General features: G+C 34.6%; 2 protein-coding genes across 9 annotated transcripts in view; one reads left to right on the top strand and one right to left on the bottom strand.

Annotated features, from left to right (window-relative positions):
• LOC117181378 overlaps nucleotides 1-11,055 on the top strand; it is a 343,385-nt gene extending 332,330 nt beyond the window's left edge. For 4 of the 5 annotated variants that reach the window (XM_033373974.1, XM_033373973.1, XM_033373971.1 and 1 more), the window contains one exon: nucleotides 10,484-11,055. In XM_033373974.1, the coding sequence (XP_033229865.1) occupies nucleotides 10,484-10,679 (196 nt within the window). In that variant the 3' untranslated portion in view covers nucleotides 10,680-11,055. The remainder of the gene's footprint in view (nucleotides 1-10,483) is intronic. The other variant, XM_033373975.1, reaches the window with a different exon arrangement.
• Nucleotides 11,056-13,306: 2,251 nt separating this feature from the next.
• Nucleotides 13,307-24,724, bottom strand: part of LOC117181379 — a 62,709-nt gene continuing 51,291 nt past the window's right edge. For 2 of the 4 annotated variants that reach the window (XM_033373979.1, XM_033373977.1), the window contains 2 exons: nucleotides 14,602-15,201; nucleotides 13,307-14,228 (listed from right to left, as the gene is read on the bottom strand). In XM_033373979.1, the coding sequence (XP_033229870.1) occupies nucleotides 14,611-15,201 (591 nt within the window). In that variant the 3' untranslated portion in view covers nucleotides 13,307-14,228; nucleotides 14,602-14,610. The remainder of the gene's footprint in view (nucleotides 14,229-14,601; nucleotides 15,202-24,724) is intronic. The other 2 variants (XM_033373978.1, XM_033373980.1) reach the window with 2 other exon arrangements.

Below are 24,724 nucleotides of genomic sequence, written 5' to 3'. Positions count from 1 at the left end.
TTTGAGAAATTTCAACGGGCGTCGATGCCAAATCGTTTTCTCGTAGAAACAAATTATTGCACATTTTTTTATTTTGAAATAAAATGATTTTTAGAACTTTATATGCAAATTTTGTGTCTCATGGAGTTTACCACGTAAAGCGTATACTTTTTTACTTCTTCGATTTTGTTCAAGAAATTATAAGTCAATTTATTTACCTTTTTATAAATTTGTTCTCTTCTCAGTAAAGAGGCATTTTATGAAATTTTAATACCTCAACAAAGTTATACAAAAATTTGAGGCGTCTCGAAAGTTGCATACAATTGCAATATTTGTAGACTCGTAGCCATTATTCCATTATTCGCGCCCTTTTTCCTCCCATCGATAATCGCACTGCACCTGTCAGGTGCTTTCTCAATTTTTACCAGTATTAAAAACTTATAAGCATCTGGGCGTATTAAAAGCCCATGTCTGAAGTAAACAACAAAATGTATGTAAATAATTAACTTTATTGCATTTGAAAATGTAAATCGTGCACCTGTGAAGTGCGCGCAACTAACGGAAGGTTAAACAGCAGCTTTTCGCTGAGTCTGAAGAAGTTATGGCAACTAAGAACTCAAAGTGGCTTATTATTAGAGGCTTGGGACTTGCAAATACAGGCTCGACCATAAAGACTCCTGCTATAGCTATAGCTGCTATAGCTGTAGCCCTGACTGCCCTAAGTCCTATTTTCATGGCAGTCCCTGCAAGCTTGGCCAGTCCATCCCTTTCATCAGAGTCCTTTGTTGGAAAATGGGAAAAAATTTGAGATTAGAAAATTCCTAATATTGCAATCAGTGATTTAAAAGTGATATATTTGGAATCCACGTATTTTTCTAAATTTAAAGACATGTGATTTGTCTACAAAGGTTGAAAATTTGACAAGTATTTAGTAATAAATTGAATACTAACCTACAGTTTCTTGATATTAAACTTTTTCAAATTTTCAACTTTTGTAGGTAAGTAATATATAATTGGAATCGGAAATATCCTTAGATGCTGATTCTGCTATTTTCAAGTCGATAGTTATTTATTATTATTATTATTATTATTAATATTCTCGGTTGAGGCTATCACAGCCCCTGACGCTTGGGTAATCCCGTTGCGTCCCCTTATAAGCCTTAAGCATGGCCCCAAAGCTCTCTCCATAAGGAAAGGACCGCAGCCACGCTGTTGGCTGACATTTCAGACTAATTGATGCAGGAACTGCCCTGTGAGTGTCACACGTTTCCCCGCAATCGCAGGGCAGTAACAGAGAATACGAGTGAAAGTCTCATTATCCTTTTCGCACAGACGATAAAGGGGACTTTCTTCAAGCACTATCTTATGTCTGTGATACCGGAGGTTCCCATGTCCTACACAAATTTTTGTTAGGACTTTGACTTCATTTCTTCCGAGCTTAAGTATTTCTTTTGCTCGATGAGGGGTTAGCTTTGATCCCGAGAGTGTTTTATCCTGTCTGCAACCAGAGACCGAGTCCCACTCATTCTGAGGTTCTTCGGTCAGCCAACTGTTAATATCTTCAGTGACCAACCTACTGGAAATATTTCAACTGGCTCAAGTCCAGTAAAATTTTCCTTTGCTGCTAGCTTTGCTAGGCTGTCCGATATCGCATTGCCCCTGATGCCACTGTGTCCAGGGATCCAGAGCAGAGTGACTCGGTTTTCTGTCGCTAGCTTATTCAGTGCGTAGGACCCCATCGCAATTGTGAAGCCCATTCCAATCCTTCTACGATATAAACCTACTCCAGCGTTCTCCTTGTTCCTGGAGCCATCTGTAAACCAGTTGTCTTTATCACTGGGCAGGTATGCCTCACCCGTTAGCCCATTCCTCTTTCGTTGAAAGGCCTTTATGGTGAGATGAAGAGGCTTCAAACCTATTAGTGCCCCTAGGGCCATCGTGGGCGTTGACTTCGAAGCACCAGTGTTACCTCTTAGAATCTGTCCCCTCATTCTTTCCAGTCAGGACTTCACAGCAGAAAGTTCGGCCCTGCTCCACTAGACGACTGCCGTATAGGTTAGTCTGGTTACAGGATCGCTATCTAGATCTACATAAGTGTCTCCGGTTTCAAGCCCCAGCTGTTCCCTATGGCACTTCTACAGATACAAAGAGTCGCTACTAGCTTCTTGCACTTGTTTTTCAGGTGTTTCTTTCATGACACCTTCTTATCCAGAATAACTCCCAGATATTTGGCTTGCCCTTTGATTTCTATTTTTTGTTCAGCCAATTTCAATGTACTCTTGGTTCCTCACTTGTACCTTCTAGTGAACACAACTGCATCCGTCTTACTCTTATTGACTGATTCTTGAGTAGAAGAAGCAATTCATCCACTACCGGGCACCACAGCAAGGGTGATAAAACAACTCCCTGCGGACATCCCGAGTCAACGGTTTCACATAAACTGCTATCACCCTTAGTCGTGGTAAAACTCCTATTGGCCAACGTGTGGCAGGTCCATTCCACGACTGCACTAGGCACACCGCGTGCGATCATGGTCGCCCTGATCACCTTTCTAGAAGTGTAGTTAAAGGCTCCTTCGATATCTATGAAGGTTCCAATCGCGAGGCCTTTCTGCTTCAGTTGTCCTTCAATTAGGTTAACTGCAGTGCCTACGACCGACGCAGTCGAGTGACCAGCCCTATAGGCGTGTTGTTGCTTGTGACGAGGACTTCTTGAACAGACATTGCGGATATATCTGTCCACGAGTTTTTCCACTGTTTTTAGTAGGAAAGATGTGAGGCTAATGGGTCGGAAATCCTTGGGTAGTGTATAACCGAGCCTGTCTACCTTCGGAATAAAGACTACTCTCGCACCCCTCCATGCCGCCAGAACATAACCCAATGTCAGACTAGCCCTCCCGGTAATAAGCGTAGAATAAAGAAAAATTAATATTTTCAGATTTCAGCGCAAAAGTGAAGATTATTCTATTATTTTAAATGCGCGATGTTTCCATCTGTCTAAAATGCCACCATAAGAATAAGATACCTCCGAAACTTATTCACTTCTATTTCCATAGCGACTGCCACACGGTTTTCTATTCTCCCACAGAGAACGTGTTTTCAATATATTTAATTCCTTATTATCCGGTAACACACCTCGCAGAGATATTTTTTATTCCTCATAAGTGGTTATATTTTGATTATATTTAATTTCTTCTAATTATAATATATTTCTTCGGTGCATTTTAAAGACGTTTAAATAAATTATTAAAATATAAATAAATATACATTTTAATATTTTTCGAATTTATAAGTTATAAAAAGATTTAATGATGAAAAATAGTTTAAATAAATACTTTCGTTAAATTTAACTAAGTCGATTGAGAGGAATAGGATTTGCACTTTTTCCGTTCCCGTTGTGGGGTTTTTAGACGGAGGTAAAAATCGCCTCCTCATAGGAATACAAATTCTTAATTTTTCTGAATTCAACGCTTATTACCGTGCTATCATGTCTCACAAATGGCTCAATGATGATCTCACTAGCCCTCTGTAAGAGGACTGGATATATACCATCCGGACCGGGAGACTTATAAGGACTGAAGGACTTCAGGGCCCACCTGACCCTGGCTGGGGTGACAATCTCGTTAGCTAGCCGCTGTTTCGGGTCCAGTTGAGCCGCTGGCGGCTTTGATTTACTCGGAAGTACTAACTTATCAAAAAGTTAGTCGACCACTGCTGTAGCAAAGCGTGCATTGAAAACCGACTAATAATAAAAAATTTCCTGTTACGTTCTATAGTTTTGAATATCGTAACTATTTGAAAAAACACATTTCTTACTAAAGACACTTTTATCCATATTGTTCTTCATTTGAAGGCATGTGATACTTCGTCGTGTGGTCAATCCAGTACAGTTTCCACGGCTTTGTTCCCACAAAAATGAAAATTTTTTTAAACTGAATTCGGAGATGCTATAAAATATCATAACGGACGTCCCCGAAATCTTTTTTGAGGTTTAATAACAAAAAAATTCATTGTGCTAAATAAAAATTTTATGCATTATTTTGAGGTTACGTCGTTTTTCATCTCTGCCTTTCCGATAATTTGGAAATTATTAATGAAATAAAATTTTTAATTGCCTGCAAACAAGATTAGCTCCGGGAGATTAGTTACTATGTTTATTCTTAGTCAAAAATTTTCGGCCAAAAATATTGTGTAGTTTGGAAGTAACGCTTGGGAGAATTGTAACACACATAACCCGAACGATACACACGTTGTTAGCGAAAGCAAAATTTTTTTTGAAAAAAAAGTGTGCGGGGACGTCCGTTACCATGTTCGCTATCATTTCCCAGATTTTAAAGACAAAATATTTCTTATCATAGGAAAAAGCCGGGGAAATCTAACACTGAAAAAATGATACTAATTCCTAAGCGCTATGTAAATTAATCACATTTTGCTCAATTAAAAATTTTTTGAATTAACGCACAAAAAAAGTGTGTGGGGACGTCCGTTAGCATGTTCGCTATCATTTCCCAAATTTTTAAGACAAAATATTTATTATTCTAGAAAAAAAGCCGGGGAACCAAAAACTGGTAAAATCGAGAGTTTTCTAAGTATAACATACCCTTAAGATTAGGATTGTTTTGCAGGAAAAACTGCCTGCATTTTTTTTTATCCTTTAAACAATTTTAGGTGATTCCTTTGGGATTATTGACCTGGACTTATTTGAAGGGCAAAAAAGAAATGTTGGAAGTGTAATTTTTAGCGAAAAACAAAATAAAAAATTTGGTTACTAAACAAAAAGACTTTTTAGAAAATTAGTTGAACTTTTAATCAAGTAGTTGAATTTTCAACCAAAGAATATAAATAGACCTTTTCATTTCAATTACTTTTGAGTATGCATGCGCAAAAAATAATTGTACTTCCTTTTAATTTTCGGTCCCTTTTGACGAATCAGTGTTATTGTAATAAAACGATTATTTTTCAATTAATTCAGGGAGTACCTGTATCAAAAAGTGAACTAAAATGAATCAATCCGATTTTAAAATAAAGGTTGTGCAAGAAAAGGAGTCGGCGTTCATAAAAGATGCTGCTATCGTCTTTGTAGAAGTGACAGGAGTATAAATGCATACTACGAAAAGTGCAATTTTTAATTTATAAACTTTCCAAAGCCATGTCTGAAGTTTAGAGAAGGAGAAATTGATTAAAGACGCACACTACTACTACACGTGAGAAACTGAGATTAATGCAAGAAATCCGAAAAATGGGTAAAGGCATGATTTAACCTCACCTTGCAACTAATTGGATCTTTTTCCCTTTGTCGATTCCTTTCGACAATGCAGATATATTTTTAACTAAGTACAATTTAGTCCTTCTACACACAACTCAGCTATTAATTATGCAACTAGCACATCTTTGACATCCAAATTATCTTTTAAAAATTGCACAATTGCACAGATTTTTACCTCTGTTTGTCAAAAGAGACCGACTTTCATTAACTCGCGGGAGGCGTCATATCGGCCGCGTTTGCACAACACTAACTTCCGGATTGGAATGAAAAGGTTTATTCTTAACGAAAAGTAGAATAGCTGATATTGTAAACTAAAAAGATTTTAATGCCAAGCAAAATAGTTGAATACTTAACCAAAAATATGAATTTAGATTTCTGCCAAAAAACATAAATTTTTAACAAAATAGTTACATTTTTAACCAAAGAGAATGTCCCGGAAGTTAGATCCGCAAACTTATTTTTTCGAAAAAATGAAAGTTTTGCCGAATTTTTCTAGACTTGTGCTCATTTATGCCGTAAACGGTTTTTTAAAATAGAAAATTACGATTACAATTTTTGAAAATTATACACAATTTTGTACAGGAAAGAAAAATTCCAAAACCCTAACCGTTAAAAAAAATTTTAGCTTTTTTAAAAATATCCAAAAATTAAAACGTGTGCTGAGTTGTGCTCGATAAATGCAGCTATTCTTAATTTTTGAAAAATTATGTAAGATCAACAGTTCTCATGTTAAAAATTAAAATGTGAAGCTTAGAAAACATAAAAGATAAACAAAATAGTCAAATTTAAAAAAAAAATCAAAATTCAGCACAAGTTTTATTTTTTTCGAAATTTGACTTCTTCAGATATTTTATGTTTTTTGAGTTTCACATTTTAGTTTTAATATGACAACTATTGATCTTACGTTATTTTGTCAGAGCACAACTCAGCACAAGTTTTTTTTTTTTAAATTTAATTTTTTGTTTATATTTGATGTTTTTTGAGTTTCAGATATTAGTTTTAATATGACAACTATTGAGGTATTTTAGATGAATTTATGCGATGGACGGAAGGACAGTTCTATCAACCGTCCGTTCTCTTGGAAGTAACTAATATAATTTTCAATCCACACAATATATTGTGGAAAAGACTTTTGGTATTATTTTTATCAATTGTCATTTTTATCCTTCTACATTTGTTATTAAGTTGCTCTAAATTTAAATAAATTAAAATAAATAAATAATAATAATTTAATAATTTAAATATATACCAACAGTATCTTATATGTATAAATTATTAAAATTTAAATGACTTTATAATCATTCAAAAAAAATTTTCAAAATAATTGTTTAATAATTAAATATTAATAATATAAACACCAAAGGTTTAAAAGTTACTTTTAATATAATTTTTAAGAATGAAAACAATTTACAATCCAGACTTTCGTTTCAATATTCAAATAAATGTGAAAATTAAGTAGAAGTTTTTTATTTCCAAATTATCTACTGACAACGATTACTTGGTTACAATCGCGTACTCTGAAGAAAAAAGGTACAGGTAAAAGCACAAAGGGATGCGCTTCTGCATAAGGAGCGTCACTATTCAATAGGATAAGTCACTGAGTTGAATGGCAGAGTAGTAACACTAAAACTGTCGTCTGGGTTAAAACTCAGGGCTCGCTGAAGCTTCTATTTTAAATTTTCTATTTAAATTCGTCAATCAAGAGAAAACTTCAAATACACTGTACAACGTTCTCAAAATCATTTTATTTCAAAATAAAAAAATGTGCACTAATTTGTTTCTACGAGAGAACGATTTGGCATCGACGCCCGTTGCAATTTCTCAATTGTGATTTTTTGGGCCACCCTTATATATATATATATGTATGTATGTGTTTGTGCGTGTGTGTGTGACGAGCGCCGAAGAAAGGGGTCTTACCCTGGAATGTGAGATTTTTCATTGCGAGCGTTAGAAGTCGAGCCGATAGACGGCAACTTTTAAGAGAGAGGAAAGACTCACAAAATCTTGCCTCTCCACTTACTACTGCATTCTCCGCATATAGCGGCGTCGTAGACGCGACTCTTGGACGGGGTATAGATGAGATGCGGAGATGTAGTGGTGAGTGGCGGGAGGTGTTTCACGGGATCTCGAGCTCTTGAGCGAAAGCCAAATTTCTCGTGTACCTAACAGCTCAATTATTAGTAATAATAACGCTCGGAAATTTTTTCGATGGATTCATTTGTAACGAGAGGTTACACACGCGTGCGTCACCAACGCACACGTCATCTGAGCTCCCGTCGCCGAGCCTAGCGAGCCCCTATCCCCACCTCGAGCGACCCGACGACCATCACCAAGTCTAGCTTATTTAAGCGACTGCTCGACATCCTGAACGGCAATTCAACTGGACACGACGAATCGATCACATCGGAGAGCTCGTGCCCAGGGAAGACTCTCGTACTCTCCCTACCAATAGGTGCACCTATGGTAGTAAGAGTACTGACGAGAATCGCAAGGAATAGGAGCACCTATACTTGCGATTATCAGAAGCTTCTGACAGAAAGGAATTGACAATCGACATGAGCACCTGTGATTGCCAATTCCGAAAGCCGCATAAATGCGAGCCAATAGGCGCACCTGTGGTTGCCATTTTGCGCGCTGCTGACAAAACCGACATTACCGATCTAACCGACGCTACGGACTTTACAACTGCGTATACGATTTCTGTAACGAACAGGCGCACTTGTCGCTACAAAAATTGAAGACATAAGTTCCAACCGACAGGAGCATCTGTAGTTAACATTTATTACCATTCCCGACTTTCCCGACATTTCTGAAAATACTGTGGCATAAAATCGTACCCAACAGGACCATCTGTGGATGCCATTTTGAACGATATAAATGCTAAGCTATAGGTGCACCTATGGTTTCTTTTTAGCACAGATTTACCGACACGATACGACGCGACGATCGCCTCCTCATTATACCGTCTCCTGCCTTAACCTCTCTTTCCGTAATCGCCGTACCTACCGTAGAGGGGAAGATTTAGGGCGCGAATATTTTGTGAAACCGAATGTTGTTGATTTTTCGTGTTTGCAATTTTCTGCGTTCTCTTTCTTTATATATAATTTCATGAACCGATATAACACGTAAGAAACTCCTATTCAATTTGCCTCCGTTCAGTATTCGTTCCAAAAGTCATCTAGCCGCAAGCAAATTAAATTTTACATAATTAGAGTCACACTTATCACATACATACTTACGACGTAACCGCGCTACACACAACAACTGCATTTAACATTGCATCTTCGCTTATACACACACTCACACATACATACACCGCCGCACAAACACTAGGGCTTATGTTAGAATTGTGTGATTAGCAGGGAAATAAATACTTCAATAATTATTATAACTTAAAAGATCTGTCTTGTTTATTGTCATTAAAACCTTACCCTGGCTAGAATGAAGCGTCCGCTGAGACAATTTACAAAGTGGGAACAAAACGGATCGTCACACATTAAAAAAAGCAAATAAAAAACTAACGGAAGGTACAAAAACCTCGATTTAGATTTTTTGAGAGTAAGCCCTTTTGCTTCGGCGCACATTATATATACACACACACATATTTACAACATTTGACCTATTGTTTATACCAGCTTTTCTTCTTGCGATCTGCTGTCATCGAAAGTGAAAACAGAATACAATGTAACGCGCATGCGTGAAGTGTCCTATCCACAGCACATACAGATGTCCTAACGATGGAATATTGCATGCGTACCCTGGCAGATCGAAGAAACCGAATAGGACCTGTACAAATTACCCGTAAAGACCCCATTGGGTCCCCATTCGGTTCCTTTTTTAAAAACTCGAAAAAAACAGCAAAATCAACTTTTAAATTATTGAAATTCGGAGTCTACGTTAAAATTCTCGATAGAAAGTCACGGAATAATCGCAATAGTTTTTTTTGCAACGGTAAAAAGTTTTAAAAAATATAAGACGTATAATTCCTATTGATTGCTACACTTCAAACGCATCGCCTGTAAATAGCAGTCAACAGGCGTTATACGTCTTATATATTTTTTAACTTTTTACCGTTGCGAAAAAAACTATTGCGATTATTCCGTGACCTTTTATAGGGAATTTTAACATAAATCCGAATGTCAACAATTTAAAAGTTGATTTTGCTGTTTTTTCGAGTTTTTTAAAAAGGAGCCGAATGGCGAGCCAATGGGGTCTCTTTACGGGAACTTTGTAGAGGCTTCATTCGGTTCCTTCGGTAAGCCAGGGTATAGAAAATGATTTTTTACACATAGTTACTGTATTAAAAAAAGCATGAATGGTTATGTTAAATTAATTAAATTCCCTAAAAGCGGATATTTTTATTTTTCAAAAATATTTCGATTATGCTATGATAATTCACTGGAAAGATACCAAAAAATGTTACTTTTTGTAGCTCTGAAGTGATTTCCGTTCATATCTAGGAGTAAACTAAAAAAATTATTTTCACTTTAGCCATTTATGCCTTATAACAAAAGAAGGCTGAAGTAATTTTTTTTAGATTTGTAGTGATTAATCAATAACATTTATTCCCGCTGTCACAATCAAGGACGGTCCCAATTCGGGACACCCTCCTCTACTATTGAATAATGAAAGAATCGCTGTCATAAATGTATATATACCCAAGGAGTAAACAAATTTGACCAATAAACAATCAAGATTCCTTTTTATAAAACCCAACTCTTGACACTGTTTGATCAGTCCTCGTATGAAAATGGTTGACAAGCCCGAAGGTTGGGGCCCTATATGTAATTTTGATTTTATCAGTCCCGGAAAATCCGGGTCCCCCTCAGGGCTCCATGGAAAGCTCTGGTCCCGGGAAAATCTCTCCGCCCCCCACTCTCGTCAGGCCTGTTGACTGGCTATTATTTGAAAACACAGAACAATCTAGAATTTGCTCGCGCAACGCATTCGGAATACTGCACATTTACAAAATATGTCATTTTTTAGCAGCCCACTCCAATAGGTTCGTGTCAGATTCTGTACTCTGTTCCATTTTGAACAAATGATATCTAAGACTCATCTTCAAAATATATGGCTAATATATAAGCACCATATAATATAATACTATATTAGTTGAATTTTGTAGTCTTGCGTCTTACAATTATTTTATTAAACATTCCAGAAATAAATGATTTCTTTCAACTTGCTTAGAAAATATATATTTAAAAATGTATTAAAATACAATATTAATCTTTTTCAGAACACTAAACAGTATAATGACACAAGGCGCAATGCCACTAGGAAGTCATACAAGTATTGCTGGTATTGTTTCCAATCAACGAAGTAATCTTGATCCTAGCGAACCCATTTACACCGATCCATCACTATTTGAATTTGGTCGATCTGCGTTGATAGGACCTAAAGCTATGCGAAATGATAACGTACAGATAATGTAAATTTTTTAGAGAAATGTAATAAATGTAACTATTATATATATATTCGAAATGTTCAAACACTCTATTCGATCAGTTTGTTTCGAGCAATTAATAAAAACTCATCTAAAAGCGACGCTAAATCAACCGAATCGAACATTCGACTGGTCGTGATATACTGTACTTCGTATGAAATAAGTTTTTTATATCATAAAATTAGTCAAGAAGTAATAAGTAATTAATTTTAATATTAGCAAATTTTTTGATTTTTCGTAATAAAATTTCTTAACAATTTTAACATGCGTATTTTTAATGTTGGATAAAGAAGTATAAATATTGCTTCATTTTTTTCACCTAGAGTAGCATCTAATAAAAAAAATGTATAATTGAATTTGAACAGTTATATAAAGCGCAATCTTTCAGTAGGGAATTCTCCATTGCCAAATATAAGAAAATAAACTGTAATCGCAGTCACTTGCGTAAAATCTTCATTGGTATGTCAAAATACACAATATAATTAATTCTAATAAAAAATGGAATAGATGATTAAAAAATATTGGAGAATAAAAAGTAAAAAACCAGCGTTCAGGTAAAGAGTATATGTGACATTGGTTTGGAAATATAATTTATTTGATTTAACTTAGAAAAGTAGCAATATAGTTTCTATTTTACAGGATTAAATAAAATACATATATGTTTAACGTTTTGTACATTTTTTTACTCAGTCTCGAAGTTTCACACACTTCCATTACTTTCCGTTAAATCACACAAAATAATTTTAAGAAGTTTGAAAAACATTTTATTAATCGTATTCTGCACACTATCAACAATTTTATGACGAAACATCTTCAGATTATTTGTACATATAGCTATTTAAAAATAACTATAACGTTCGCAGAAGTACTTTTAACACATTAATTCTTAGAATGTTACATCTTATTTTCGTAGTGTCATTTCAAGTGTCTAAATTGTCTCAGTTTACATATTTAAACAAAAAAAAATCGAAATAATATAAACAATTCACATAATGGTATTAAAAGCCGTTTCAACTGAACTTTTATAATCATTGTTTACAAAAATGTCTGTAACGCTCAAATTTTAATATTTACAACTTGAAATTGTTTCGTACTTAATCACAGAATATGAAAATTACATATTCAAATTTTCACGACTTAATTCTAAATTTGTTCAATTTCACATTAGTAAATTTACAAGATGTTCATTATGATTACTTCAAAACTTAAAATTTTTTCGTCGTGAAATGTTCCCATTTTAAACATTTTTATTTGAATATTTCCAAATTTTTAAGACATTGAAACTTTTTCGGTCGAAATTTACTTATAAATGATTTTAAGTTCATGTTGTTTAAATTTGAAATACACACTTTACATTGTTCCATTTCATAGGTTTTAAGTATAAAATCGACGGATTCCAAACATAGTAACATTAAACATACTTTGATGTTGAACATAAAAGCTTTCGCAGTTTTCTATCCTAAAATTAAATGGATTTCTTTAGCTTTAGATTAGTGAAAATGAAATACTATAATAAGCCCTCTAGCGCCAATTAATACACTGCATGAAAGAACATATAAAGCATGTTATACATGAGATCATTTGTTGGGAAAATAATCAGGAAACTGAGAAATAAGTTACAAAACATTTTTTAATGCATAAAATCTAGGTATTAAGGAGCGATCAAATATTTCATGATATGGATAGCATAAATATTATTTAAAAATTGATTCTTCGTGTGTCGTGAAAAAAGGTTTCTGAATATGCAAATAGTGATTTACAAATTACATATCTTGAACCTTTTTTTGGGTAAAAAGGAATAAAACACCATTTTAACGCAACTTATTAATGAAGAGTGAAAATTAATGAAACTCATGGGTAAAAATTTAGGAATTAATATTTTATTTTTATAAATAGTATGTATAAGTATTTAAATCGATTTACTACTTTCAGTTTCGAGTGGTTATTAAAATTATTGTTAAAACCTTTTGATGTTTGAAGACAATTGAAAACACGTTATAAAAGTATAAAGTGAATTTTTTAAGATTATTGAAGATTTTTTAGAGTCAAATAATATACTTCCACTTCGTTATTTGAACGCGGTTGTAAAAATAATTCTTACAGATTAAGTACAAACAACGAGTACCTAATGCTCATTGTAAATCTATTTTAAAACTGGAATATTACAATTGACATTATTGCTTCCCACTTCTTTTATTTAATTAAGTTGTTTTACGTACTACCCAAATTTAAAAGGATAAATTTGTAATGTTTTTCATAATAAATATGTGAGCTGTCTTTAAAAAGAATTGTAATTATTTTCAGTGCTGGCGCTGCATAAAGAAGTCGCTGAGAAGTAAAATGCGGATATTAAGAGTTTTAAAAATTTCTATGTTTTCTTAATATTTAATGAATTATTATTATTTCATTCAAATTAAGTAGAAAAACATGCTTGCTGCAATTTGTTTTGCAGATTTTGATAGCAATTCCTCTTCCTAAACTGAAATTTCTCCACTTGAGCTTAATGTAAATTGAAAAAATGTTGAAATATTATTAAATACTTCTCATACTTTCATTGACTAGGTTGAAAAAGTAAATAATGTTAAACATTTTTATATACAATCAAAGGGCTGTAGATAGATTTTCTAAATGGTCTTATATTTTACATTATTTACTTACAACGCGTCATTAATTTAAATACTAAATCCTAAAGTATACAAATTACATTTAATGAATACCAATGAAGTAGTGCATGTAGTTGTTAACCGTTGTAAGAATTTAATCCAGGATTGAATCAAAAATTAGAATAATTTAGGATTTAGTGTATTTTATTTAAGATTACATTTTAAAACAGATAAAATGCAGATTTCATTTCACAGAAATCAAAATCTGGAAATGGTTGCAAAGTTCGAATCAAGTAAGTATCTATTACTTCAAACATTAGTAGCTAGTATTGCAGACATATTATCAACACACACACACACACACATACACACACTCTAATTAAGATTTAGAGAGAAAATGCAATGATGTTAACCAAATTGAATACCTGTGGTTAATGGGTTAATAATATAATCATATTTCTATGAAAAAAAATAAACAATGTACATATCGACGTGTCAAGGATAATAGCTTCTATCTCGGTACATGTAAGTTGAAAGGTTATGTTCATTAGAAGACGCCGTTGTTCCAATATAAATTACATGGGCTAAACAAAGAGAATAAAGTTAATTCATTCCAGTTGTTCTTTACTTCTGACTGATTTAGTTTAAAATTATTCACACTTGAGTTCTTCAAATTTGAAATTACTTATTTTATGTTATTACTACAAGGTAACTATTGCATACGATGTTGCACATTCTCAATGTAGCGTGGATTGAGCTACTGCGCCAGATTTGTATAAGAAGAACACGATGCGACAAAGGGTTATCATGGCTATAATATGACGTTTTGTACACCACTTATATAGTGCAACCGTATTTGCTGAAGTCGACAACATTGGAAAGATTAAGAGGCGAAACTTCTAATGAACCCGAGTATTTTGATGCTCAATATTTTTCTGAAATCCCAAGAGTTTTAGTTACAGAGGATGGCATATAATTTCCAGGATTTGAAGTTTTCATTATACATTCTTTTGCAGTTAGCAAATTATTTTCCTAAATGAATACTTGTCAAAATACATTACGCTTTGGTTTTCTTAACACAACATGTTTTGTGCGAGACACTTATTTGATTCATAAATTTACTTATAATTACCGCGCCAATTTTCTGTACCTGTATCAACGACGTAAGATTTTCAAAGATGAAAAGTGAAATCATCAAGAAATATTTAAAAATAATTTTAAAATATTTGAAAAAATCATATATGTGAATAAAATAAATAAATATTATGACGAATTTAGAGTCAAATAATACTTTTTTATGATACTAACTTTTATCTGTTATTTACTCTTCTTGACGAACTCGAAATCACTGTCACTTACGTTCATATAATACTGTCTTGGTGTCATTGTTTTCTTTGTTCCGATTCGATCTAATATGAAATCTTGAGTGTACTGCAACTTTCCGTATGCTTCTAGGGGATGGGTAAATAAATCTGGATCATCTGGATGTTGAACGAGATCCACTCCCGGACGATAATCTGTCTCTGAGTTTTCTTTAGAAATTGCATATTCTTCACAGCCATTATTAACTCTGTCATTGATCTCTAGATCTGCCATTGATATTATATTTTTACTTAGAAGTGATTTAAATAGCACGTTTCTTTTTAATCTGTTATTTTGTAAGTTATCTGGGAAAATATCCTTTGCAACAAAAATTTTTTCTTCTGGTTCATTTTCTAGCGTTTTGTATGAAACAGATGCACTAGCTGATGACGATGATGCCGTTGAAACAGTCGAGGAACTACTGGTGCTTTCGGCGCTCGATTGAGAATGTGTCAGTGGTGGTCTCTTGAGACGCTTCGCCGCCTCGATTTGTCTTTTTCTCATATGCTCTTCCAGATCTTCATTTGAATGTTCACCGCCTAAAACCTAAAACCCAATTTTCGTTTTAAAAAATGATTTGATTTGGTTGTATAATGTTTTGACCTAACTGTAGGAAACTTGGTATATGTGTTCTTTTTGGCTTAAAAACAGTTTTAGAAGAGATGCCAAAAATTACAAAACAACATTTTCAAACAAAAAAAAAAAACATTATGTAATTATTCAAACAATCAATTATTCTTTATTTTCAAAATTTCTAAAAATTGAGCCAGAGATATCAACTTTTTCCAAATTGGTGTCCTATGCTACTTTTTGGTGAATAATTACACAATTTGAATACATTTCTTCTCATGTTTAACAAATTGATATTTTTTAAACAATCTTTATTTGCTTAAGCAATCATTTTTCGATAATTAAACAAATGAAATAAAATATAAGACATATAATTAATTACGATTTTGAAAGTATTTCTGAAAAAGTAATTATTTAAATAAATTATAATTGTTTAGGCAATTAAAAAGTAGTAAATTTATTCTTTATATATACTATACAGTCAGAAACATAATTGTATTTGTTCTATTTTATTTCATTTTTTTAGTTATGGAAAAAAATGCTTAAGAAAATAAAGATTGTTTAAACAAATAGAAATTTATTAAACATCAAAAGAAATGTATCAAAATTATGTAAATATTTAATAAACCGTAGCATAGGATCCTAATTTAAAAGGCAAGTTGATATCACTGACTCAATTTTTAGCAATTTTGAAAATAGAAAATAAATAATTATTTAAATAATTACATAATGTTTCTAGACCAATTTACCGCAACCCAGTCCGTCAATAATGGGGTAAGAAACCAGGTTTTGCCCAATATGTAGGGGCACACTGTTCAAATCACAACACTTGATTGAATAAAATCCAACTCTAAACCAAAAATGCCTTTGACATGTTGGTCAGTAAACATCTTAAGGCCATGTAACGAGTATAACAATTGATCAAATCAGCCCTAAGATAAATATTTTTCACCCATATTGAAAAATAAAAGTTTAAATAACGCGGAAATTTTTTTCGGGAAATGTTAATAAATATTAAAGGATAGTTTGTGGCCTTGCAAAGAGTTGGGGTAAGAAAAAAGTTTATTCGTGACAATAATGATTATCGACGGACCCAATTAGGCTTTACAGCAGAAGTTTGTCTTCTAACTTTCTCTGTCGGCAACATGCAATCTGAATTACCCACAGACCCGTAGTAGTTCGAAGTTGTCTACTCGCTGCGATAGTGCTCCTTTCACACAGCTGATGATACGTATGTCAGACCAAATTTGTTTATTTGCATTTCAAGTGCAAACATTAGTTTCTGCATTGTTTGTGCATAATGTTTGTGAGTCCTTTTTGTTATTTTTCCCCACTTTGAAGAAGGGCACATGGGCCTACATGCCCTTTTTCCGTGAATTGCGTTTTACGAAGGGGGCATGGCTTTTACATATATCATATAAAGGATATTTTAAAACTCGTATGTTTACATGAGTTCTAAACATTACAAGATCAGCGCAAAACACACGCAAAACACATCATTGCAAAACACAGTTTATATATTGTACCTACAAGTTTTCACGTACTTATTTATACTAAAACAAAAACTTTCTCCTTAATTTTCTCGAAACGCTACTTTGGCTTATGTCCCCTTCTTCCATCCCAGGCCTCAATTCTAATTATTTAGGACCAGAGACACATTCCTGCATGCCTTGTATTTAGCCAGCCAAATTTTTTACACGATATCTCATTCCGCGTGGACGTAATTTGGGAAAGAAAAATTCAGGACCAGGTTTGGTCACGTGGCCCTCTCGTCACATGGTCTTAAGCCTGTGCATAAATAATAATTATTATTGTTACTTATTTAATAATAATAATAATAATAATTGTATACCTACAACATCATCGCAGAAGGTTTCAACCATCGTATTAAATTATTTAAATTAACTTAGAACATTCTGATCTCATCAGTCAACTTGACTTAGTCCGTGGCTATGATGTAGAACTGGGATTACCCGAGTAAAAGTTTAATAAAAACACATAATATTAATATAATGTGTTCCGCGTTGATGTTGCGGTAGGGCTTGAGCTCTCCTCTCATGACTTTGACGGCAATGTTGGCGGTAGCATTGCTACTGACAGGGTTTCCCATGCCAAATAGGCCGATAATGAAGAGGAGAGGGACTAAGTAGAAGACCAAAACCCATCAATGAAAAATGGAGAATATATTAAAGATTTTGAAACGCTTGTCGTTTCCCGAGTGTCGCCGGGGCGCCCCTTGAGCCACAGCTGGGGCCACAGCATGCGGTCAAATGTTAAGCAGTGGAACATCAACTGTGCCTGCTGAGGATGCTTTGGCTAGCATTAGCCGTTTGCAGCCAACCACCTCGACAGAAATACCGTGGTAGAGCATCAATTGGGATAACACAATGAAAGTGGAATTGGTGCGTTTCGATTACGAAAGTGCAAAGCTTGAAACGAAAATGGAAAAAGAATACAATTTAAGAACGAAATTTGTTCCAAACTATCCTAATAAACAAAAAGTCGCACTAAGAGATCTTATCGCTAAGATGAAGGACATCAGGACTAATCTACATGTTACAGAAGACCGAGCAACGAACATCAGTTAGAAAAAGCCGCGTCAAACGGTCAAGCAGGAGCATTTGACGTTCTTCCTTAACCTATTAATAATCCAATACCACCACATCCTCTAGAGGTGCATGACCTGATACAACCAGAGGCAGAAGCAGAGGTTCAGCAACCAAAAAAGCGTCAAAAATGGACATACCATATGAACAGAGATGTTATACGGCTTTATTTTTTTGGCAAAGAAATGTGGGCAAAGTGTGAGGAGAGATCATCATAGACTATTCTTACTTAAATACCCAGAGCTAGCCACAAAAATAAATTAGCAGAATGTGGCAGATCAAAAACGCTAAATATCTGTAAACAGACTGGTTTCCGCTGTTGAAATAGCTGCGATTAAAGTGGAAGTGGAACGACAGCTTCCTATTGATGAGCTCGCCTTGGAAGATGTGGATAAAGAACAGTTGATTGATGTTCAAGGCATAGGTGCTAGGGATAATGAACATCATGCACCGGATCCATTAGAACCACATCCGGATATTACTAACGATGATGTGGATAGGGAAATCTCAGAAACACTACAGAATTTTGGTCATTCCTTACTAGAGTACAGATATGTAGAACCAACACTAAGGCATTCACTGCCCAAAATGAACGTCACAAATGATCTGCGTGCATTAATAGCACATCTCGACAGAAAGAATTTACCTACGTATTTTAACGTGGCACAAACTAAGTTAGAGGTGCAAACACTTGTATAATGTGCAGCTGTAGCAAGCGTTAGAACGTTGGGCCGGAAAACTAGACCTGCAAATGTAGTTTTTGTCCCAACAAGGGATCTAGATCCACCATGGAAGATCAGGTTGGATATGGATGTCAGCAAAGTAAGGTGCACATTGGGTCGATTAACTCAATACAAAAAAGGAAATAGAACCAGAAAGCTGATAAACCATGTTGCTAAAATCAACCACCCTCGGTACATCGAGACATTAAGACCAGCAATATTTGATGAAATTTTAGACTCAACGACAGAGAATTGATGTTCTTACTGCCAGACTGCGTCGGTACAAGAAAAGTAGTGCACGAAGGCAACAAAATAAAAACTTTCAGACAGATGAAAGAAGGTTCTATCGTGAACTGAGGGTAAAGCCAAATAACCAGCAAGGCACCGAAGTCCCTCAATTGGAAGATATGACTAACTACTGGTCGGGTGTTTGGGAAAAAATGAACAGATGCAATTTGGACACTGCATGGTTAAACTGGTGGAAGCAAGGGAAAGCAATAGACCTGAAAGTCATCGGAAAAACATCACAGCTTTAGATGGTTCAGAGGTATTGAAAAGGGCGAGTAATTGCAAAGCACCAGGTCCGGATATGGAGCACAACTTCTGGTACAAGTACCTGACGAGTGTGCATCTTGCGTACTACGTTTATGATACCAAAATACCAGACGCTCAAAAATCATCTGACTTTCGACCGATAGCTTACCTTCCAACAATTTATAAATGTCTTACAGCTATAATTGCAGATAAGGTATATTCTCATTGCGACGAGAATGACATTCTTACAGAAGAACAAAAAGGATGATGTAAAAACTCATGAGGCTGTAAAAATCTAGTCACTATAGACGCTATGGCCATGACTCAAGCCCGTAAGCATCAAAGGAACTTACAGATGGCATACATTGACTACAAGCAACCGTTTCCTTCCGTGCCGCATGACTATTTGCTTGAAGTCTTAAAACCTTACAAAATCTGCCCACGCATTATTGACTTTCTAAGTGATGCGATGAAGCTCTGGGGTACAAGAATCAAGTATTTTGATCATGGACAACCAAGGTTAACTAGATCAATACGCTTTACGACGGATATATTTCAAGGAGACTACTTCAGCGCACTATAGTTCTGTTTAGCGTTGAATCTACTGAGCAAAATACTAAAAAACATGTCTAATGGGATCAGAATTCATGACAATAGGGATGGTCATCAAGTGACCCATCTTCTTTACATAGATGACCTGAAGTTGTATGCTAGTTCAGCCCAGAAACTGCAGCAAGTGATCCATGTCACAAAGCAGTTTTCCAATGATATCCACATGTAGTTCGGACTAGATAAATGCAGAACAGTGCATTTAATCAGAGGGGAATTCGGGACCGCAGAGTTAGAGAACGAGTTCGAAAATGACATCGAGGCAATGGCTGCAGACGAATCATAAATATCTGGGTATTCTTGAATCTAAGGGTATTCAACATACGATATGTAAGAAAAGCCTAACGACTGCCTTCATTACGAAACTCAGATTGATTACGAGGAGTTTTCTCAACTCGGCAAACAAAATCAGGGCGATCAACACATATGCCATCCCTATCCTCACGTACTCCTTCGGGCTCACAAAATGGTCTAACACCGACCTTGAAAAGTTAAACAGAATTGTTCGCGTAGAAATGACGCAGCACCGAATGCACCACAGAAATTCAGCGATTGAAAGGGTAGTTCTACCACGACATTTAGGGGTTAGGGGCGTTGTATATGTCAACAAACTGTGTGAATCACAAGTTATACAGTTGCGAGACTATTTTAACAGCAAACGAAATGTTGCGCTTTACAGTACCATCTGTCAGGCGGATCTTGACTATACGCCCTTAAATTTGTCCTCAGATGCGGCCTTGAATATCAGAGCAGAAAACATAGAGGAATTAGAAATACAATGGAGGCAGAAAGCCATCCATGGCGAGCACCACACCACGTTAGATCATAATGGAGTGGATAGTGAGGCATTTAATATTCGGCTACGAAAGGGTGTTCTGTATCCAGAGACAGCAGGATGCGTCATTGCAATACAGGACAAGGTTATCAGCACCAGAAATTATCGCAAACACGTGTTACATCAAGACGTGGTTGACCGGTGCCGATTATGTGGATACCAACGAATCCATCGAGCACATTATTGATGGCTGTCGCGGAATGGCAAGAAAGAATACACGCACAAACATAATGACGTAGCGGGCATTATACATCAACAACTTGCCCTAAACCTCGGACTCTTAAAAGAATGGATGCCCTTCTATAGATACATTCCAATGCCCATTTTCAAAAACGAAGATTACATCTTATATTGGGATGTTACTATCCAAACGGATCATTACATCCTGGACAATCGACCAGACATCGTGTTGCAAGAAAAAAAGTTGGAAGAGTCTACATCATCGACATTGCTTGTCCGCTAAACCGAAATTTGCAGACAACCTATACAACCAAGATCCACAAGTATAGCGAGTTAAGGCATGAAGTAAAGACCATATGGAAGAATGTGAAACATGGATCTATTCAACCCATTGTGATTTCGGCTACAGGTAATGTGCATGCAAGATGCACCGAACATCTTGAACATTTAGGTGTTAGTAGGTATTGGCAGCAGCTCAGAAGGCGGTTTTATTAAACACCTGTCGCATTGTAAGAAACTTTTTTGACCATCCGGAAGCGGGCGACTAAAAACCCGTGGGGTAGCAGATGGTAGCTCTAAGAAAGCATCCAGAGGTGACTGTTGTCACCTCCAATGTTCGTGACCGCTCGTAATTGTATACCTACAATATCATCGCAGAAGATTTCAAGTATCGTATTAAATTAACTTTTAGCATTCTAATGACGAACAATTACATTTTAATACGAAAATACGACTATTTTTTTATATTTTTTTGAAATAATTGTTTAAAAAATTCTAAATAGAAACTGGGGGGGGGGGGAGGTGCCTTACCTTGTAGCTCGAAAAGCGTTTTTTGGACCACCCTAATGCATACGTATTAGAAATAGCGTAAAACATTCCAACGTTCTTTGAAACGTAAAGTTTCAAAATAAAATTTTCAGAATGAATTTCCCTAATTTTAATTATACCACACTTGAAAAAAAAAACCCTTTGAAAGGTTGATTGTTTTCAAAATTCGGTATAAAATAAGCCTAGGGTTAAGCAAATTTGTGTCGTTTTTAAGTAGATATTGCAAAAATAGTGTAAGTTTCAATGTTTTCTTAAATTTTCAATAACTTCCGAAATAATCAAAAATTTTCAATGTTCTTGGGCTCATTTTGAAGCTATTTTGTCATTGTATCACAACAGCTTACGAGTATAAATTGTAAACAATTTTTTTTCGAATTGCAAGAACTTGAAGTTGTCATAAAAAAAGTTGCAAAAATTTGAAAACAACTTATCTGTATTCAAATCAGATTAAAAGTTAAATAAATATATATTTTGAGGAAAGTATATAGAAACTTCATGATTATATATTTCATATATTTTACAAAAATATTTTGTATACCAAAAATAATAAAAAGCTTCAAAATGAGCCCAAGAACATTGAAAAATGTTGACTATTTCGGAAATTATTGAAAATTTAAGAAAGCATTGAAATTGACACTATTTTTGCAATATTTACTTAAAATCTAGAAGAATTGCCTTCACACCAGGCTTATTTTATACCGAATTACGAAAACAAACAATATTTTAAAGAGATTTTTTTTTAGCAATTTTAACAATATTTTAGCTCTAGTATAACCAAAATTAAGAGAATTTATTCAGTCGAAAAAAAAGAGGTGGCCTAAAACTTTTGCACGGCAGTGTAGAAGTCACATAAACCTATTTTTTCAAACCATTATGTTGACTATAATTAATTCTTCCAGGTAGTCAGGAAAATGAAGAAGCTTTATAGAACAATATATAAATCTATGATACACCAAATACTTCCGGTATTCTCTTTTATTAAACAAAGAGGGCAGGTGAAAAACGGTCAAAATGCGAGTGCCTTCAATTTTCCGGCACAGAGAAGAATGCCTCAACTCTATAGAGAACGCAGTTGCTCTCAAGTTTTCACTTTCTTAATTCGCATTCAACATCTCAACACGATCCCATCGTTTTCCCGTAACACTTTAAGAAGTATTCTCCCAAAACTAACATCGTGTTGTGTCAACACGATCGTCGTGTTACGGCAAAACGAAAACTCTCAACACGACGAATCGTGTTGGGAGAAGCAGATTTTTTTCTCAGTGTACTTTATTTACAGTCAAGATCTGAAAGTCCAATAGGTTAAATTACGGTCGAATGTGATTTTCAACATAACTTTTTTTCTACAGTGTAGGTCACTCATCGTCGAACTACTTGAAAAAATCACAGAAAATAGATAAGAATCTAGAAAACGTTAAATTCGATGAATTTATATTAGAATGTGAAATATGTATCATGGCTATGATGGAATAGTTACCGTTTCAGAAAACAAGAAACAGGACACAACTTCCGCTTCAAGTTAAACACACGGACATCATGGGACCAATAAAGCCAATATCTTATCTTGGACAAAAGAAATTCATTATTTCATTCGTATATAATTATTCTCGATTAGCAAAAGCATACATTTTAAAGTCGAAGGATGAATCCGGAGTAGTTTTGGAAAGATTTCTCGTACAAGGAAGAAATTTGCTAGGTAAAGATGAAAAGGTATGTTATATAAAGTCAGATCAAGGCACAGAATACACTGGAGGAAAACTCGTAAAAATATTGAAGGAAGAAAAGATAGAATCAGATTTTGTACCACAATACATAACCGGAATATAATGGAGTAGCAAAAAGATTTAATATGACAATTCAAGAAAAAGTAAGAGCATACATGTTTGATTCTGGTTTGCCTAGAAATATGTGGGAACTGGCTGTCGATGCTGTTGTACATGCATTCAACAGAACTCCGCATAAATCAATCAAGTTTGACACTCCATTGGTTACGCCTAAGTAATAAAGCGTTGTAGAAAGTTTGATACCAGATCAATAAAAGCCGTTCTAGTCGGATATACAGGTTCAGGTTATATCTTGTGGTATCCTCGAACTAGAAGATTTATAGAATCCCGACACGTCAAATTCCACGAAAAATTGGTCTATCAAGATTTTTTATAGATGTAAACATTTAAAAGATAATTAAACAAGATTAAATTAAACAAGATTGAATTTGGATAAAAACATTTGAAGAGGACGAAGAATTAAAATTAGATCAAGAAAGTGAACAGCCTAAGCAAAAAGGAAGGCCAAGAAAACAAACTTAGGAAAGATCTAAACAAATACAGAGTAAAAGAAACTGAACATCAAATAGTTGGTATAACTTTTGCTAATTATGCTGTAGAAACAGAAAATAAAAAACAAAACCAAGAAGATGAATTAATTTCTTGCCTTTTAGCAAAAATAAGTAGACTCAACAAATTCCGAAGAAGCTGTGTCGAGCAAAGAAAAATTAAATTGGAGGAAAGCGATGAAAGGAATCATATTTTTAAATGGGATATGAAATGAAGAAGTATATATGGAAATACCCGAAGGACTAGAATTCGGTGCACATACGAAAAAGATGAAGGTATTCAAATTGTGAAGGGCACTTTTAAGGTTTAAAAGTAAGTCCAAAGATATCAACATTTTGTAATGTTAGCAGGCTCATTTTAAAGCTATTTTCCAACAGTATCTTAGCAGCTTACAAGCATAAATCTATTTCAAAATCCTATTAGAATGAATAAAAGTTCAAATGTGTAATAAAACAGTTGAACACAGTTGATATATATTATTAGTCGGCAAATTAGAATAAAAATTGAATAAATATGTATTTTGAGGGTTAATTTTTATGATTCATATATTTACAAAAATGAAATCCCTAATGGAAAAAGTAAGTAACGAGATAATTCTAAAAGAATGTGGTGCAGAAGAGACGCTAGTAGACACATGGGAAAGAAATCGGTTAAGATGGTTCGGACATGTTGAGAGAATGCCAAATGAACGACTAACGAAACAAGTGTATCAAGGTAAAGTAAATGGCAACGTGCCTAGAGATAGACCGTGGAAAGAATGGTTAGAATGTGTGAATGAGACCCTGCTTAGAAGAGACATAAGAAGTCACAGAAACACGAGAGCCTGCATGAAAAAATGCATGGACATAAAAG

This window comes from Belonocnema kinseyi, chromosome 10 (assembly GCF_010883055.1).
Source record: "Belonocnema kinseyi isolate 2016_QV_RU_SX_M_011 chromosome 10, B_treatae_v1, whole genome shotgun sequence".
Lineage (NCBI taxonomy): Eukaryota > Metazoa > Arthropoda > Insecta > Hymenoptera > Cynipidae > Belonocnema > Belonocnema kinseyi.
The sequence above is the reverse complement of the archived record's forward strand: the minus strand, read 5'-3'. Positions and strand labels throughout refer to the sequence as shown.